This window comes from Panthera pardus, unplaced genomic scaffold (assembly GCF_024362965.1).
Source record: "Panthera pardus isolate Hobbes unplaced genomic scaffold, ASM2436296v1 HiC_scaffold_6, whole genome shotgun sequence".
NCBI lineage: Eukaryota > Metazoa > Chordata > Mammalia > Carnivora > Felidae > Panthera > Panthera pardus.
This window is the reverse complement of record NW_026526991.1, coordinates 127,221,797-127,239,775: the sequence shown is the minus strand read 5'-3', so window position 1 is coordinate 127,239,775 and position 17,979 is coordinate 127,221,797. Positions and strand designations below refer to the sequence as shown.

General features: G+C 45.9%; 1 protein-coding gene across 4 annotated transcripts in view; it reads right to left on the bottom strand.

Moving 5' to 3' along the window:
- Positions 1-15,870, bottom strand: part of NMT2 (N-myristoyltransferase 2) — a 76,003-nt gene extending 60,133 nt beyond the window's left edge. The window contains exon 1 of one of the 4 annotated variants that reach the window (XM_019460691.2): positions 15,651-15,870. In XM_019460691.2, the coding sequence (XP_019316236.1) occupies positions 15,651-15,760 (110 nt within the window). In that variant the 5' untranslated portion in view covers positions 15,761-15,870. The remainder of the gene's footprint in view (positions 1-15,650) is intronic. The other 3 variants (XM_019460692.2, XM_019460689.2, XM_019460690.2) reach the window with 3 other exon arrangements.
- Between the last annotated feature and the right edge of the window lie 2,109 nt (positions 15,871-17,979).

Genomic DNA, 17,979 nt, shown 5'->3' with positions numbered 1-17,979 from the left:
CGCATCAGGCTCTGCGCTGACAGCACGGAGCCTGCCTGGGATTTTCTCTCTTCTTCTCTCTCTCTGCCCCTCCCCTGCGCTCGCTCTCTCTCTTTCTCTCAAAAGAAATATACTTCAAAAAAATAAATAAATGTTAAATGAGTTAAAGCCCAAAGTTAGAAAATATAACTTTAAAACTGAAGGCGGTGATATTTGTCAGTGTAGTTAACATCCACCCAGGGCCTAGGATGGTGTCTGGAATATAGTAGGTGCTCGAGTAAACACCTGTTGAATGAAAAACTGAAAGAATAAGATAACAGCTTCCTAACATCAGTGAAGGAAATCATTCCTTACGCAAGGACTCAAAAAAACAAACCACAAATAAAAGGCAATAACTTGACTACGTCGGAGTTAAATATTTTGTGGCCAACCCATTATAAATAAAAATGTTAAACTACATAACGAGGCAAGATATTCATAAGGCACATGATAAAATACTACCAATGGTCAGAATCCACAAAAAGCTCTTTTGGGGGGCGCCTGGGTGGCGCAGTCGGTTAAGCGTCCGACTTCAGCCAGGTCACGATCTCGCGGTCTGTGAGTTCGAGCCCCGCGTCGGGCTCTGGGCTGATGGCTCGGAGCCTGGAGCCTGTTTCCGATTCTGTGTCTCCCTCTCTCTCTGCCCCTCCCCCGTTCATGCTCTGTCTCTCTCTGTCCCAAAAATAAATAAAAACGTTGAAAAAAAAAAATTTAAAAAAAAAAAAGCTCTTTTGGCCTTCCCATTTTCTCTCCAGCACAGCAGAGAGAAAACACAACATCCAGGCTAGGATTGCAGGCACTAGCTAGGGGTCTGACCACCCGGTTCTTAATTCTGGCTCCACTACTTTCTAGCTGTGTGACTTGGAATATATTACTTAACCTGTCTGGGCTTCAGTTTCCACAGCCGTAAAAGGATGGAGTTTTGAACAGGAAGAATTGCAAGAAGAAAACGAATTAATACATGTACGAACTTAGTATGGTAGATGGCACATAGAAATCACTCAGTGTTAACTATCTTTATGATTGCCCTGCTTTACCTCTTCTCGTAACTTACCGGTAGCTAAAATTGTGCTATGTATTTATTATTCTTCCTCTAACTAGTGCATAGGATGCACAAAACAGCATTTCCCTTTGTATTTTTGGCGCCTAAAGGAGTGTCTGACATACAAAAGATCCTCAATAAATATTTGCTGTGTGAATGAGAAATCAATTTAAAAAATCAATAAGAAAGAGACAAAAGACTGACAGAAGAATGGGCTGTGAGTAAGCCCTTCACAAAAGAGGAATCTCTAACCACCAAAAAAGTCATAACAAGATGCTCCATCCACCTCCCTGGCAGGAAGGAACATGAAAACAAAACCGCCTCAGATTCTACTCTTCATCTGCTGATTTGTTTAACATTTGCAAGTCTAACAATGTCAGAAGGATGGGAGGTAAAGGAACGCCCGTATAACCACTGGTGAAACGTGAACGGACAAAGCCACCCTGGAGAACAATCTAGCGCTGGCTGCCATCCTCGCCCCCACCAGCCACGGCAGCAGCTCTGTGGGGCACTCACCGTGCCAGGTGCTGTGCTAACCACACACCTCACAGATGTCAACCTTGTGCACAGTCACAACTTGTAAGGCAAGTGCTATTATTCTGATCTTCTTGTCTTACAGAAGAGGAAACTGAAATCCAAAGAGATGAAGGAACCTGATGAAAGTTGCAAGAAGAAGGGCCAGGTCGCGAGTCCAGCCGGTCTGGGCTCCAGAGCCCACGCAATTACTACACCATAACGCCTCTCCTCCATGCATCTCCGCTGGCTGAACATCTTTTTAGATATACACTGGCAATATTTAGGTCTTCGTTTGTCAACTGCCTATTCGTGATCTTTGAACATTTTTTATCAGCCTCTTGGTTTTTCAATGAATTATAACAGATGTTTAGTGCTGTGTGTACGTTATGTTCAGGATGCCAAATCCCATGCCTAGATGGAAAGGCACTACAGGGGACAATGCATGAGGAGGTTTGGATGCAGGTTAGGAACGGTACATGTAACCCACAGGTGCTTAGCAGTGCCCTGCAGACAGAGGAGAATTCGCACCCGCAGCTGTGGGAAGTCGGCCGAGGTAGAGTCAAATCCTTTGGGTGCGCTGGCCTCAAGCCTCTCCTCATGCTGGATCGGGACAGCCATCTCCAATGTTGATCATGTGGCCACCCAGTTCAATAATGGATTTGACCCACGGTTCAGATTCAAGAGTCAGTCTGTTCTGGTCAGCGGCTCATTCGTGCAGTTCCAAGAATGACTCCTTTACCCTTTTTCTTCCCGAGTGTAACACTCAGTCCAGAGCGAGGTGTCACCACCCTTCCAGCTGCCATCAAGTGGCTGTGTTATCGCCTGACCTGAAGATTTCAGCCACCTCATCAGTTAGGTGGCTTCGTGCCTTTTTCAGCACATTCCTTCTCCTCATGGGGCTGATGCAGGAAATATACGTCCGAGGCTCTCCAAAGCGGCGTTATCTCCAATCAAGCAGTAAATCACGGACCTGCCTTTGGAAGGCTCAGGGCTCAGAGATGCCCCCCCCAAGTTTATGGCCAGTGAAGGTCAGAGATCATTATAAAGGTCAGCCAAGGGGGCTGCAGCTGGGTAGAGGTCACAGTGGGACCGGCCAACAATGTCAATGTTTACGCAGGTGTTAGGAGGAGGGCAGTGACTTCAGTAAGCCCTAGATTCAACCCAGGCCCAGTTGGGGTAGAAGCAGCTGGATGACTCCTTTGCTCGCTCCTGGTCTACCGTTTGCTAAACAATCCCCCTTTTTGACATATCTGCTTGCTTCCAAATTTTTTAGTCTTTCAACTCTTACCATAATGTAAATGTGGGAAAATGTGTCCTCATTAGCGTTCTCTGGCCATAATCATTTCCTTATTATCAAACAATTCTGGTGCCTACTTCCTATAAAACCCAATTCTGGTAAGAGTTAATGTGAATTATAATAAAATTTTACCAATATGCATTAGCAAGAAACTAGTCTAGTGTGATTTACAGTTTGTGAAGTTAAGGCCTGTCTGCAGACAGTCCAAGATCAGAGTAAGGGAAGAAATATTTAAAATGTAAAATGAAATTTTTAAATATATCTTTAAGTTTATTGCATAAATTAAAAGACAAAGTACAAATTGTTCACCTATTCAACAAATTTCTTTTTGTTTTTAAAGTTTTTATTTATTTATTTTGGGTGGGGGAGCAGAGAAAAAGGGAGAGAGAATCTGCGTTGTCAGCACAGAGCCAGATGCAGGACTCGAACTCACAAACCATGTAATGACCTGAGCTGAAATCAAGAGTCGGATGCTTAACCCACTGAGCCACCCAGGTGCCCCTCAACAAACAAATTTCTCAAATGCTTACCTCTTTGTCTCTTGGCCAAAACTGTTCCTAAAGATGAAATGATGAACATAAGTGGAAAAAAATTTTTAAAAGGCATGAGGTAGTCGGCAGAGTGTATCCCTCAAGATAGTCCAACTTAGTGAAAAATTACCTATTTCCTATGACCTTCTCTCACTCATGCTCACGGTATTTTTCTGAAAGAATAACTGATATGGGGCGCCTGGGTGGCTCAGTCAGTTGAGCACCTGACTTCAGCTCAGGTCATGATCTCACGGTTCGTGAGTTCGAGCCCCACGTAGGACTCTGTGCCGACAGCTCAGAGTCCGGAGCCTGCTTCTGATCTGTGACTCCCTCTCTCTGCCCCTCCCTGCCCTCTCCCTGCCTCACACCCTGCCTCTCTCTCTCTCATAAAAAAATTAAAAATAGAAAAATTAAAAAAAGAATAACTGATATACAGCAGCTCCTACTTACATGACTTTTCCCATTTCTGGGCCTTTCAGAGGCAGATATAGTTAACAAGCCATAAAGAAATCTTGTTCCTGGCTGAGAGTCATTGCCATATTGTATTAGCATTATTATATTTAATATTAATGCATCAGTAAAGTTAATATATCAGTGTGCTTTTCAAATGATATTCCTATTTCTAAATTCCTTTACATATCAGTTTCTTTTTCTTTTTCAATTTTTTAATGTTTATTTATTCTTGAGAGAGAGACTGAGAGAGTGCAAGCAGGAGAGGGGCAGAAAGAGAGAGGGAGACAGAGAATCTGAAAGCAGGCTCCAAGCTCTGAGCTGTCAGCACAGAGCCTGACGCAGGGCTCGAACTTGTAAACTGCGAGATCATGACCTGAGCTGAAGTTGGATGCTTAACGGACTAGGCCACCCAGGCGCCCCACACAGTTTTGTTTTCTACCTCTTTTCTGTATCCTAATGCTGATCGCGGACCTCATCAAATCTCTCATTACAGAAACATTCCATACGTACATGAAATCCTTGTAGTTACAGAGTGTGGCAAAATATTTTGCTCTCTTCCCCCAGAAAAATCCTGTGAAGAAGTGAGGGGCAAGATCTACATGGCTGTGGAGAGAAAACCCGTGTCTGAGGAGTGATGCGGCTGCCATAGCAATAGGTGAGGCCATCACCTGGAATCACAAAAGTGAACTTGGGAGTTCTCAAGCACAGAGGGCTATGCCATCCCCAATCCAGAAGGGAGCTAAAGGTCACAGTCCACTTTGGGCTGGTGGAGGAAAGAGACAAGGAAATTTTTTAAAAGCACAGAGGCACCCCAGAGCTCAGACAAATTAAATTGAGGCTTAGTGACAGAAGTTTCTTGATTTCTGGTTTAATACTAATTTCAATATGCCACACGGCCTCTCTAATGCTTGTTAGCTAAAAAAGACACTAAAATATTCATTAAGAAATATTTTGGAGGGGCGCCTGGGTGGCTCAGTCGGTTGAGTGACCGACTTCGGCTCAGGTCATGATCTCACGGTTTGTGAGTTCGAGCCCCACGTCAGGCTTGGTGCTGACAGCTCAGAGCCTGGAGCCTGCTTCTGATTCTGTGTCTCCCTCTCTCTCTGCCCCTCCCCGACTCAGGCGCTGTCTCTCTCTGCCTCAGAAATAAAAAAAACATTAAAAAAAAATTTAAAAAAAAAAGAAATATTTTAGAGAAGTGATATACATACAAAGATATTAATTTCAGCACTGCTTACTGGCACCAAAAAAAAAAAAAAAAAAACAGAAACAACCTCATGATCTATTCACAGGGGACAGATTGATACAACATTCAACTTTTTAGCTTCCCTGTCTTTCTTTCTTTCTTTCTTTCTTTCTTTCTTTCTTTCTTTCTTTCTTTCTTTCTTTCTTTCTTTGAGAGAGTGAGCATGCGGGCGGGGGAGAGGAGCAGAGGAAGGGAGCAGAAAGGGGAGGGGAGAGAGAAAGAAAGTGAGAGGGAATCCTGAGAAGGCTCCATGCTCAGCAGGACCCTGGGATCATGACCCGAGCCGAATTCAAGAGTTGGACACACTGACTGAGCCACTCTGAGCCACCCAGGTGCCCCCAACATACAGCCTTTTTAAAAAAAAATTTTTTTTAACGTTTATTTATTTTTGAGACAGAGAAAGACAGAGCACGAACGGGGGAGGGGCAGAGAGAGAGAGAGACACACAGAATCATAAGCAGGCTCCAGGCCCCGAGCCGTCAGCATAGAGCCTGACGCGGGGCTCGAATTCACGGACCGTGAGATCGTGACCTGAGCTGAACTCGGACGCTTCACCGACTGAGACACCCAGGCGCCCCCATACAGCCTTTCAAAAAAAAGAGGTTGGTCAGGGTGCCTGCGTGGGTGGCTCTGTCAGTTGAGTGTCCGACTTCGGCTCAGGTCACGATCTCGCGGTCCATGAGTTCGAGCCCCGCGTCGGGCTCTGTGCTGACAGCCCGGAGCCTGGAGCCCCTTTCAGATTCTGTGTCTCCCTCTCTCTCTGCCCCTCCCTGATCGCGCTCGCTCTCTCTCTGTCTCTCTTGAAAATAAATAAACTTAAAAAATATTGTTTCAAACAATTAAAAAAGAGCTTGGTCTATGTGCTCCGATATCCGTATTTCAGAGATACACCGTGACGTGGAAAACCGAGGTGCGGCAGCGGTCCGGCTCGCCACCATCTGCACAGGCACGTGTAAGCACCATCTGCACACGCACACCCGTGTCCCTGTGTATGTGGGACCGGCATACGCCATCGCAAGGACAGGCCACCGGCCGGCAACAGCAGCTGCTCCTGAAGGGGGACACTCAGTGCTGGGAGAGCGAGACTCCCTTTCCACGGGACACCCTTTTGTGCCTCTTGGATCTCGCAACCATACGCTCAACAACCTATTCAAAATATTCTTTAATTTAACAAATTAAGGTGGATACGGAGCCACAGCTAATACACCAACGCTGTATTTGTTAGCACACGGGTCGGGCTGTGTCGGGTAACGTCCCAAATCCCAGAGCATCCGGCACAGAAGCTCACTTCTCTCTCGGGAGTCTCCGTGTGCCCCACAAGGACGTTCTGTGACAAGAGGGGCCAGGCTCCCTCTACTTTGTCCTCTGCCAGCCCCAGGACGTCTGCTGGGTTCACCTGTGACTTCCCATCACACACACCGCGGCCGGCGGCAGGGAGGACGGAAACACTCCGGGCGGCAGGAAGGAGACAGAGCTGACTCGGGAGAAGGGGCCCCCTAGCAGCCGCGGACCGAGAGCCCAAGAGCAGACTGAGTGAACGATGATGAGTCTCCACCGAGTCGTAAGATGGAGCGGCCAGTCGTGTCACAGGACCCAGCGAGGGCTATGATGTTCCCGGGACACCCAATGACAGGAATTTCCAGGACAAGAAGAGTAGATTCACATTTTTTAAAATATATACCAAGGAACTGTCTTTTTGCCTAATGATACATTCTGACATTCTCTATTAAAAACGACGTGATGGGGCACCTGGGTGGCTCAGTCAGTTGAACGTCCGACCTCAGCTCAGGTCAAGATCTCACAGTTTGTGAGTTTGAGTCCCGCAACGGGCCCTGTGCTGACAGCTCAGAGCCTGGAGCCTGCTTCAGATTCTGTGTCTCCCCATCTCTCTGCCCCTCCTCTGCTCATGCTCTCTCTCTCTCTCTCTCAAAAATAAATAAACATTAAAAAAAAATTTAAAAAACAACAACGATGTGCTTTTGCAAAATCAAGTTTTTTCCAAAGTTTATTTATTTTTGAGAGAGACAGAGAGAGAATATCCCAAGCAGGCTTTGCACTGTCAGCACAGAGCCCAACGCAGGGCTTGAACTCACAAACCGTGAGATCATGACCTGAGCCAAAACCAAGAGTCCAACTGAGCCACCCAGGCAACCTGTGAACTTCATTTGGAAAAAAAAAAAAAATCTCTTCTTTCATTGGTTTTTTTCTTCAGTTTCTACAAAATGTTAATCAACACCCAAAGGATAGTAAACAGCAAGTATCCCTCCCCCATGCCCCAAAAACACCAAATGAAGAAATTATGGGCAATTATCATATTAACTGAATCACCACCATTCTGGGAATGTACTACATGAACTTGAACATGAGTGAACACTGCCGTGGGAATAAAGGAGCCCATATTTCCCCAGTGTGTGTGTGTGTGTGTGTGTGTGTGTGTGTGTGTGTGTGTGTGTGTGTGTGTGTTTGACGCAGTAACAGAAACACAATGTGCTCACAAAAGAGAAACTGTACAATTAAAATCCCACCTCTGTTTGGGATGCCTGCTGGGTGATGTGTGCATTGGATCTTCTCCTGTGGCTTGAAGAGCTTCCTAACTTACAGCAGCCCAAAACACCCACAAAAGCACTACCCTCTCAAGTGTCAAACCAGCCGGGCTGTGGGGCTGGGAACCAGTGTGAACCAGAGGGAACCAGCAGGCTCAAGTGGATTCCTCCAGCAGTGCTGTCCACGGGAGCTGCTCAACACCAGACTCCCGAACACGTTTTGCTTCTTCTAGTAAACTGACTATGGAGGCTTGACCCATCGCAGTGCTGGGAGGCAGAGGGCACCAGGGGAAGGATGCTGGCCTGCAGGAGGCCATGGGGGGGCAGCTACAGAATTTGGTCCAGAAGGGAGAGGAGATAGCCATGAAACAGGAAGAGAAGAAAAAAGATCTCACTGCAAATTACACTGATGCTGTAATTAAAATTAGTCCTTTAACGGGCCTGAAGAGAAATTCAAGAGGGCTCTCTGTAATCAAGCTGCAAAATTTTTTTAAACGAGGAAATGCATTCATTTATTTTTAAACTCACTGACATTTACTGTGCTCATTACACTTGAGAAAAGTGACTGAAGAGGTGCTCAGGTTGGTAATCTCTGACCTCCAGGGAGATAAGCGTGAAACACTATCAAACAAATCACTACTTTATTGATTTACGGTCCATGCAGTTTAGTGCACAGGCGAGAGTTTACAGTCACATAGCAAGAGGCCCAACACCTACACCTACATCTGAATCTGAAATGTGGCCTGCACAAGTTACATAAACTTGGAAAAGCCCCCTTCTCCTCATCTGTTGCTACAAAGGTTCAACAAGAAAAATGTATACACGAAGTAAGAACATACCAGAAGTTCAAAAAATTAGCAATTATTTTACACACCGGATCCTCTGCAGCACAGAACCCAACAGAGAATTCTACATCTCAAGTCCTTTCAATGAGAATTAGGAGAAAAAAAAAATCCTTCACATATTCCTAATGCACATAGGGGGAAACTTTTTAAATTAGAAATTAATTTGTCAAGGGGGATTAAGAACCACTGAATCCATTTGATAAATCTTTGTTAGGCCGCCAGTATGTTCAGTGCACCAGATACGGCAAAAATCAGAGCCTGCAAGCACGGCGTCCGTGCCCAGCCTACTGGTGAGCAGACAGGTGGACACACGTTCATGTTCTGCAGACATGTTTGGAGGTGTCAGCCTTGTTTATGATCTCCTTTTCTGAAAAGGACCACAGATCTCACTGCGGCAGGAAGGGCTGTAGGGCCTCTGGCAGGGATTAGCACCTTCAGTGGAAACCTTAGCCAGACCTTGAACTTGGAGAAGGAGGCAAAGGTGGGAAGATGTAGAGAGCACACTCGGGGAGAGAGGACCCCCAAGAACGTGTGCGAAGCCCTGGCCCAGGGACGGGCACGGACAGGAAATCAATCCCTTTGGTGAACAGTGATGTCTGATGGCGAATACGTTGTTTTCTGCCCTTACGCTATAATCAAACCTCTCCCCCTCATTATTCACAAAACCCTCAGTCAATGGTGTGCACAACAGCCTTACCTTAGTGGTTCTTGGGGGCAGGGGATGACAGACAACAAAGTGACCCAGGGTCAAAGGTCTGAGGAGAAAATGGAAAGGAGCCTAAAGCATTTGGAGCTAGTGATGGGCAGGCTGAGGACCGTGAAAGCCTCAGGCTCTAAGAAACCGCAATCATCCTGTCTGAGCTTGAGCCACTGTGTTCAGATATTAAAGAAAAGTGTGATTCTAGGATGTAAAAGGATGCAGAAACCCTCAGGTTATAGAAAGATAGGGGAAAAATCCTAGAAACTTCTAGACTAAAAACAATTCAAAACAAAGAAAGAGTAAGGTTTCCTATACAAGAAAGGGAAGCAGATTGGCAGAGAAATAACATCTGTGCCACTAAATGCCAGATGATAATAAAGCGTTTGTGGAGTTTGGAGAAAAATGATTATTACAGAATTACACGCATGCCCAGACTGTGGTTTATGCATGAGGACAAAAGAAAGACATCTCCAGACATACAAGAATTCAGAAAATATATCATCTGCATACTCTAATAAAAAAAAAAAAATGAGGGGCACCTGCATAGCCCAGTTGGTTGAGCGTCCAACTTCGGCTCAGGTCATATTCTTCACAGTTCATGAGTTCAAGCCTCGCACGGGGCTCTCAGAGAGCCTGCTTTGGATCTTCTGTCTCCCTCTCTCTGCCCCTTCCCCACTCACTCTGTCTCTCTCAAAATAAACAAATAAACTTAAAAAAAATGAAAAAGTACTCAAAAAAAGAAGGTATGGTTTACAAGGAATAGTGATAAGCAACAAAAAAGGAAAGTCTAAGAAGTTTTTGACAATATGGATGTGAGTATAATGTAATAGTTAAAAAAGTTTTAATGGAATATAAGGGCAAAAGTAAAAAAGCTACATGGAATTAAAATTCCAGACTATTCCAACAAAACCTAGAACATGTAAAGGAAAGAAAAGTCAAATATCCTACGCGTTTTGTCTTGGTAGAATATTTTAGATAATGGTTAATTTTTGACATTGATAGAGAAATACCGATAAAAACATACTTGTTCAAAACTTAAAGATCATTCTCAGAGTTTCGAAGAAAAGTAGGGTATAGAGCTAGAAGGAAGAAATGTCGAATATCCAGGAAAGACAACAGAAGAATAAAGAAATATTCTGAGTACCAGAGAAGCTTCAAGAAGTCAAAAGTAGGATATGATCTGAGTTGTCCACAGAAAGGGCCATTTGAATTTAAATTAATTAAAATTAAATAAAATTTAAAATTCAGTTCCTTAGTCACACTAACCACCTTCCAGGTGGCTAGTGACAGCTATTGGACATTCCCATCACTGCAGAAAGTTCTAGCAGACAACACTAATAGTCAGTGAAAAACACAAGGTAACAAATGAGTCCATGTAAAGTTTGATCTCATTTATGTTAAATATGCACTTTTTAATATACATTACAATGTTAGTGGATTAAACTGTCAATAGTGGTTTCTCTAGTAAATAAGATGACCAGGCGCCTTCAACTCTTTATACACTTTATTGTTTGAATTTTTTTTAAGTAGGCTTCAAACCCACTGCAGAGCCCAAAGTGGGACTTGAACTCATGACCCTGAGATCAAGACCTGAGCTGAGATCAAGAGTTGGACACTTAACTAACTGAGCCACCCAGGCACCCCTGCTTGAACTTTTAATACTGCATATTTTACTCTTAAAATGAATAAAAGTCAGAAACATATTTTCAAATACAAGAACAACAACAACAAAAATCAACCAACTTTTTCTTGAACTTGGTACAGAATTTGGTTCCACTCCCTGAGTTAACTAAGCAACTGACTTTAACTCCTATATATTTAGTGTGGACACTTGTGTTAACAAACAACTTCAGCATGATGAAGAGTGTGTCCCATACCTTGATATTTTCCAGAGTTTAGGTAAACTTCTGGAAAAAGTTTGTTCTGAGCCCAAAGTGATATCACATTTCAGATGCAAGTCAGAGCAGACATTTGATGATTTCAGACTGTTACTGGAATTGAGGGAGTTGTTGGGCATAAGCTGTTAACACACCTTTCCATTTAGATCTACACAGTTGATAACAGATCAGATTTCAGAAAGGGCAGCTTTGAATTATCCTACGAAGTTCCCACAGCCGGTCTCAATGATACACAGATAAAGTCAGAAAGAACAATATACTGTGCAGAGAATAACTTCAATGTCCCCCCTATATGGGGTGTGGGAGAAGAGAGGTTACGTTCTTTGTTCTTTGTTCAATCCAAAGATTTAATCTTTACCAAATACCAGACCTTCATTTTTCTAAGGAGAAAAAAAAAAAAAGTCTTAAAAATGTCTCAGAATAACCCTCAAATACTACAGCTATTTCATATCTACCTCAGGGAATAATTTGGCCATTCATCTGCCAACAACGGCATATTCATAAATGTTTATGTTACTCCCTAGGTAAATATTCCTGGTAGCTGCCTCCTATTCCACCACACTGAATATTGAGGAAAACGCTCTTGGTGGGAAGGAGATAAAAGCCATCAATCTGTCTAGGAAAATGTTTTTCTCTTTCCTTTTTTTTTTTTTTTTTTTTGCATTGTGAAAATCTGTGTTGGTAAAGCCAGAAAAGGGATTTGGTTTTGTTGCCGACCTGAACGCTAATTTTATTTGCGGCCAATTGTGTGACAATGCCTCCAACACTGGCCAATAACTATGCTTCATGTGAGGTGTGGCAGGCCGAGTAAGAGATAATTACCACCACCCGGTGTACTTTACAAATGGGGAAAAGATGCATAAAATGGGGCAAGGACCAGCGGTGCCTGGTGGCTCAATTGGTTAAGCGTCCAACTTTCAGTTCAGGTCATGATCCTCATGGCAGTTTGCGGGCTCGAGCCCCACATCGAGCTCCGTGCTGACAGTGCAGAGCCTACTTAGGATTCTCTCTCTCCCTCTCTACCCTTCCTGTGTGCACCCTCTCTCTTTCAAAATAAATAAACTAAAAAAAAAAAAAAAAAAGGGCAAGAATGAGAAAATAGTGAAATTTGCCCTGTCCTCAAAGTTTCCCCAAATCCCTTCCGAAGAAAGTAACAGAAACCACCTATGCATCAAACGGAGAGAAGTATTAAAGGTCCATGAGTATTTACCTAACCTCAAACCCACCTGGGAAAGCTGCACGGGAAGTCACCCTAAAGGGAACCTCTTTAGTAGCACAGTCAACCCCAGTAGAACAGAAACCTTCAGTCATCTGAACCCTTTCTAATTATTCACATAGAAAGCTGGACTGAAGTAAAATTTCATCTACTTAGAAAGTCTTTGCTAAGAAAATTACAGTACAAACACAATTACTTTAGAACTTCCAATTTGCTTGACAGTTTTCAAGTTCCCTCCATGCTCTTTACAAGGTTACTTCCCCTAATTGTGAGGCATATGTTACAAGGGAGTTATTTAAACAATCTAGGTAATCCTTTATTGGTCTTTTCACAGAGCATAAAACATTTCATTCATGGGCTTGAAATATTATCCACAAAAATGCAATGATCTTTTAAGTCCATAAAGAAAATTCCATGAAAATGAAAGAAGAAAAGCATACATAGGAATGTTGACATTTTGGTGCAAAAGAATCTAATTTGGTATTTTCCTTTTATCTAAGGCTCTAGTTGCAACTAATATGTCTAAAACAAGCAGTAAATACATGACAGCTGACCCCTGAACATCGGGGGTGTTAGGGTTCTGAATGCCTACGCTGTCAGAAATCTTTGTATAACTTGTGACTCCCCCAAAACTTAACTACTAATGACACAGTGGTGACCAGAAGCCTCACTGATAACATGAGCAGTCAATGAACACCTATTTTGTATATAGATTATATACGGTATTCTTGCAATTAAGCCAGCTGGAAAAAGAAAATGTTATTATGAACATCATAAGGAAGAGACAAAATATTTGCATAGTGTGCTGTATTTATGGAAAAACATCCGTGTATAACCGGACCTGTGCGTTTCAAACCAGTGTTGTTCAAGCATCAACTGCATACTCAATAGTGGGAGGAAATTAATTCCTTCTGGCCACCAGGATAGATTTAGTAAATCACTGCTTTGTGTACTGACCCATACCTCGCGGCCTCAAAGCGATAATTCATCATTCTTAAGTAATCTCTACACCCAACGTGGGGCTCGAACTCAAGACCCCAAAATCAAGAGTGGCAGGTTCTACTGACTGAGCCAGCCAGGCGCCGCTTCAACAATTCATCATTAAAAAGTAGAGTGTTTACCTACGCATTCCTCCAAAGGCTCCTTATTTGTAATTTAATTTAAACTGGTAGAGAAGGAAGAGGTCAAGCAGAGAAAACCTCTTTTCAAATGTTAACATTTACAAACTGGAGCGATGTAAGAAAAAAATCCAGGTTTCACTGAGCCATACCATCAGGACTCAAGTCAAATAAAACACGAATACCCCCAAATCTGGCACACACCATCGAAATTCAAACCCCCCAAAAAAGCAGTCCAACAAGCTCAGCAACATGAATTTTTACTGCTGTCCTCACATTTAACAGACTACCAAAAAAAAATCCTTTTATATCAATCTCTTACCACTAGAAGCTGTTGTATTACCCGTTCTTGGTTAAAACACTTGTCTACTGGGCATCTCTACATTTCGAGTAACTGTGCTAATATATGCTATGTGGATGTACAAGGCTGAAAACCTCTGAAGGGGACAGAGAGATGCCTCTGGGCGCCGATCCGGGAAATTCACACAGCCAAGGGAGCCACGGCTTCCCAGATCAGTGGACACACAGATAAATAATTCTCTGTAGCATGGACGTTCTGGACTGTGTAGGGAAGGAGGTACAGATGAAACCTTCCAAAGACTTAATAACAGAAATTACAGCGGAGAAGAGAAAAGTCCAGGGTCTCCTCAGAAAGATAATGGACAGGTGCTGAAGTTATTGGGGTAACCCGTCCCATGTGCACCTGGGCCCATTCTAGCACTAACGCTATTGTCTCAAAAGCGAATTTATATTTAGCTAGCTATCACAGGCACATTTCTATCACTGCATAAACAGAACTCAGGCTCAGATTTCTGTAAGAATTTCCTTTCCTCTTAAAAAAAGAAATTCTAGACTTGAATTGTAACATTCGGTACTTGGAGGCGCCACCCAAGAATTCATTACAAAAAAAAAAAAAAAGCGACTTGCAAATGGGAGAAAGATTTAGTCAGCTTTTCTTTTTCTTGATCTCTTTTAATATTTTCTAACACATTAAAAGCTCAGTAAAAGTTCTTTTCTTAAACAAATCTCCAAGCAGACGTTAAACAGAATGCAAATGCTTTACACTTTAAATCGTCAATCACTGAAAGAATCCTCTCCATGAACTGAATAAATAAGCCATCTGTGTCTAAGGCCTCCCTATCATGTTTTCAAGCTGACCCACTTCTTCAGTCACCACGGTTTGCAAAATCTCACATCCAAGGGGCGGCAGGAAGTGCTCGGTACCAGCGCAGTGTGAAGCCGACGGGGTAAAAGGGTAATGCAAACACCACCTTTCAGGACACCAGTCTTATTTAAAATGACCGCCTCCCCCCTCCCAGACTCTAAAAACAGAACTTCAATACCCTTAACCGGAAGCAATCTTTTCTCCAAAGCGAGAGCAAATCTAGTCTGCGGGGGAGAAAGGGGAGCCGGCCAGTGAAAAGGAATCAGAGGAAACCTGATCGGGTGCTAAAATCCTTGGTGCCTCTGGCTTCGGAGATCAAACACCCGCTCTGCAAGCAGGATCTGTTCAGACCAGCGGGAGCTGGCCCCCAAGCCTGAACCCAAATCAGCGGACCGGACCTGCTTTACGGAGCTCTGCAGGCACGCCGGGCAGTGGCAAACCCGCGCGTCCGCGGGGGCTCTCCGCGCGGGGCGGGAGGGGGCAGCGGCCGCGAAGCACAACTTTCCGCAGTTCCGCGCCTCCAGCGAGCAACCGACCCGGCGCAAATGTCAAACCACTGCCCCCACCATCAGCTCCTCTTTTTTTTTTTTTTTTTCTGGAGGTGGCGGCGGCTGGGGGAGGGGTGGGAAGGTCTAGAAGGACTTAGGAGAGGATGACAAGGAACGGAAAGGGACGACCTCCCACAAACGGGGCCGCCACAAAAGGACGGGGACCGCGCCTCCCCTAGGTCCCGCCGAGTCGCACACCGACCAGGACCGCACGTCGCACCCGCGGGCCGGGGCCGGGCTCAGGAGGCGGCGGGGACGAGCAGGGGCCGGCCGGCCCCGCGGCAGGTGACAGCGGCGTCGCCGGTCCCCGCACGGGGGGCCCGCGCCTCCCCGCCCACCCCGGGCCTCGCCTCCGCCGCGCCGCCCGCGAGCCCCCGGGAGCCGGACCTCAGCGGGCCTGGGGACCTCCCGCCCCCTCAGAGCGGCCCCGGCCCCGCCCGCGCCCCCGGACCCGGCGTCCGAGCGCAGCCCGCGCCGCGCGCTGTCCCCGCGCCCCGTGCCGCCCGCGCGCCTACCCTTTGGCGTGCTCCGTCTCCTCCTCATTGTCCCCGTCTATCCCGCACGTGTCCTGGTCGTCCAGCTCCAGGCTCTGCTGGCTGGCCGCAGACTCGCTGTCCTCCGCCATCGCGGCGGCGCGGGCTGGGGAGGCGGCGCTCGGGGCCGCGGGCGTGGGGGGCCGGCGCGGCGGCGTCGCCAGCAGCTCCCCCTAGTGCCGCCCGCCGTCTCCTCGGAGCCAGGAGCCGGGGCGCCGCGCCCACCGGCCCCGCCCGGCCTGGGCCCGCCCACCGCGGCGGGGGCGGGGAGGGGTGGGCACGCCTCGCGGCGCCTGGGGCGGGGGGAGGGGCCGAGGCGGAGACGGGCGGCGCGGGGTGGTCGCGAGCCCCGGGGAGGGCGCGGGCGCCGAGCCCCTGGACCCCGAGCCCGCCCCGCCCCTCATCTCTGCCGCAACACGCAGACTCCCAAATCCGTGGGTCTTCGTTTCGGAACGCGGTCCCCGCGATTTGACACCTCTACAGGTTAGGAAGCGCGTTTAACCATTGCAGGGATCTTCAACCCAAGAATAGGCGTGCCGAGGCTCCTGATTTCTAGAAGCCTCCCCCACGCATACATACACGCAGACATACAATTCCATTTCTTGTAACTGTCTTTCCAATACACGGTAAAATCAAAGTCAAAACAGAGTGCTTCCCACCTCCCCACCTCCCCATTCCAGCAGACTGGCAGGCCTAAAACTCTTAACAGAGAAAAATTCTGAGCTGCCCCTGTTTTCGGTGGACATCACAGGCAGTCCGCTCAGAGCGCAACAACCATCTTGGGGGAATTGGGGTAATCCTGTCCGTGGCACTGGGGGACTGGACAGTGTCACGTAGGCCACTTTGGCTCCGCCAAGGAGAAGTCATAACCGGGCTCTTATTTGCTGTACGCAGTCTGTACACAGCAGCTCTTCCTTTGCTTTCCCGTAACGGTTGGTGTTCAAAAGTCCTCCCAGACCGCAGGAAGGTTTGACGGTCAGTGGATAGTTATCAGAAACTGATCAACGAGCAAAATGGAACTTTAAAAAGCCACTTGAAATTTTCGGTGTGCGTCGGTTTTCTTGCAGAAGGTATTGGGGGCATTTTGTGCCTCCCCACCCCATTCCGCCCCCCAAGGGAGACTATGCCCTTAAAATGCACTGAGGTGGAGCATATAAAGACAAAAATTGCACAGCGATTTCAAAGCCCATCAGCCTTTTGTGACTGATGGTGTTGAGCCTGCTAAGGTTCTGTAAGAAGTGTAAAAAGGGGCCAAAACATGAAGGAAATCTAATACTATCTTTCACAATTGCAACTATTTCTGAGGCAGAAAGTCACTTGTGGCCTCTGGCTTCAAACTTTGGAATAAAGGCAAATGTAGATCACAGAGCTTCCTGCGGCTTTTGCCTGTGAACATGAACAGTGGGATAACTGTAACCTAGTTGGGTGACCAGCAGGATCATGACCAGGAGCAAGTGTATCTGACCCGTCACTAACCTATCGGGAAGGTTCTTGAAGAGATTGTAAAAATACAAAGCAAAGGAAACTCAGCAAACATATTTATTTGGATTTGCAAGAAGCTTTGACTAAAAACCTCTCAGAAAAAAAAAAAAAAAAAAAGAATAAGAAAATAATCCTGGAGAAATAAAATGAGGGCATCAAAAATCAGTTAAACGCTGGAAAACAATGACAAACAGGGAACATCTGTTCCCCAGAATGGAAAGGAGTTGGCCCAGACGTCTGTTCAGTACAGGATTGAGGTATTATATAATACAAATGTTTGCCATTGTAAATCACTTGAAGGAGGGCAAAGTTTGCAGATGACCCGGGAGATTCCTAAATCCTATTGTCATGTACAGAAACTATTTCTAAAAATGTTTGCTTCTTTCCCTGACTTAATCCCAGAGTTTGGGGAATTGGAACCAAGGGGCATCTTCCAGAATCTCAGGTCCAAGAGTGACGTGGGGCAAGAGAGGACCATAGAGTAGCTACTAGTGTTAGAGGCCCTGGAGAATTTCCTGTCCTGCTAACTCATCTCCTGTTATAGATGCAAGACCATAGCTGTATAATTGGTCTTATTTTATTTAAACGATTGTAACTTTTTGGTTTTTAAAAAATTGGGGCTGGGGCGTCTGGGTGGCTCAGTCGGTTAAGCGTCTGACTTCAGCCCGGGTCACGATCTCGCGGTCCGTGCGTTGGAGCCCCGCGTCGGGCTCTGGGCTGATGGCTGAGAGCCTGGAGCCTGCTTCCGATTCTGTCTCCCTCTCTCTCTGCCCCTCCCCCGTTCATGCTCTGTCTCTCTCTGTCTCAAATAAATAAATAAATAAATAAA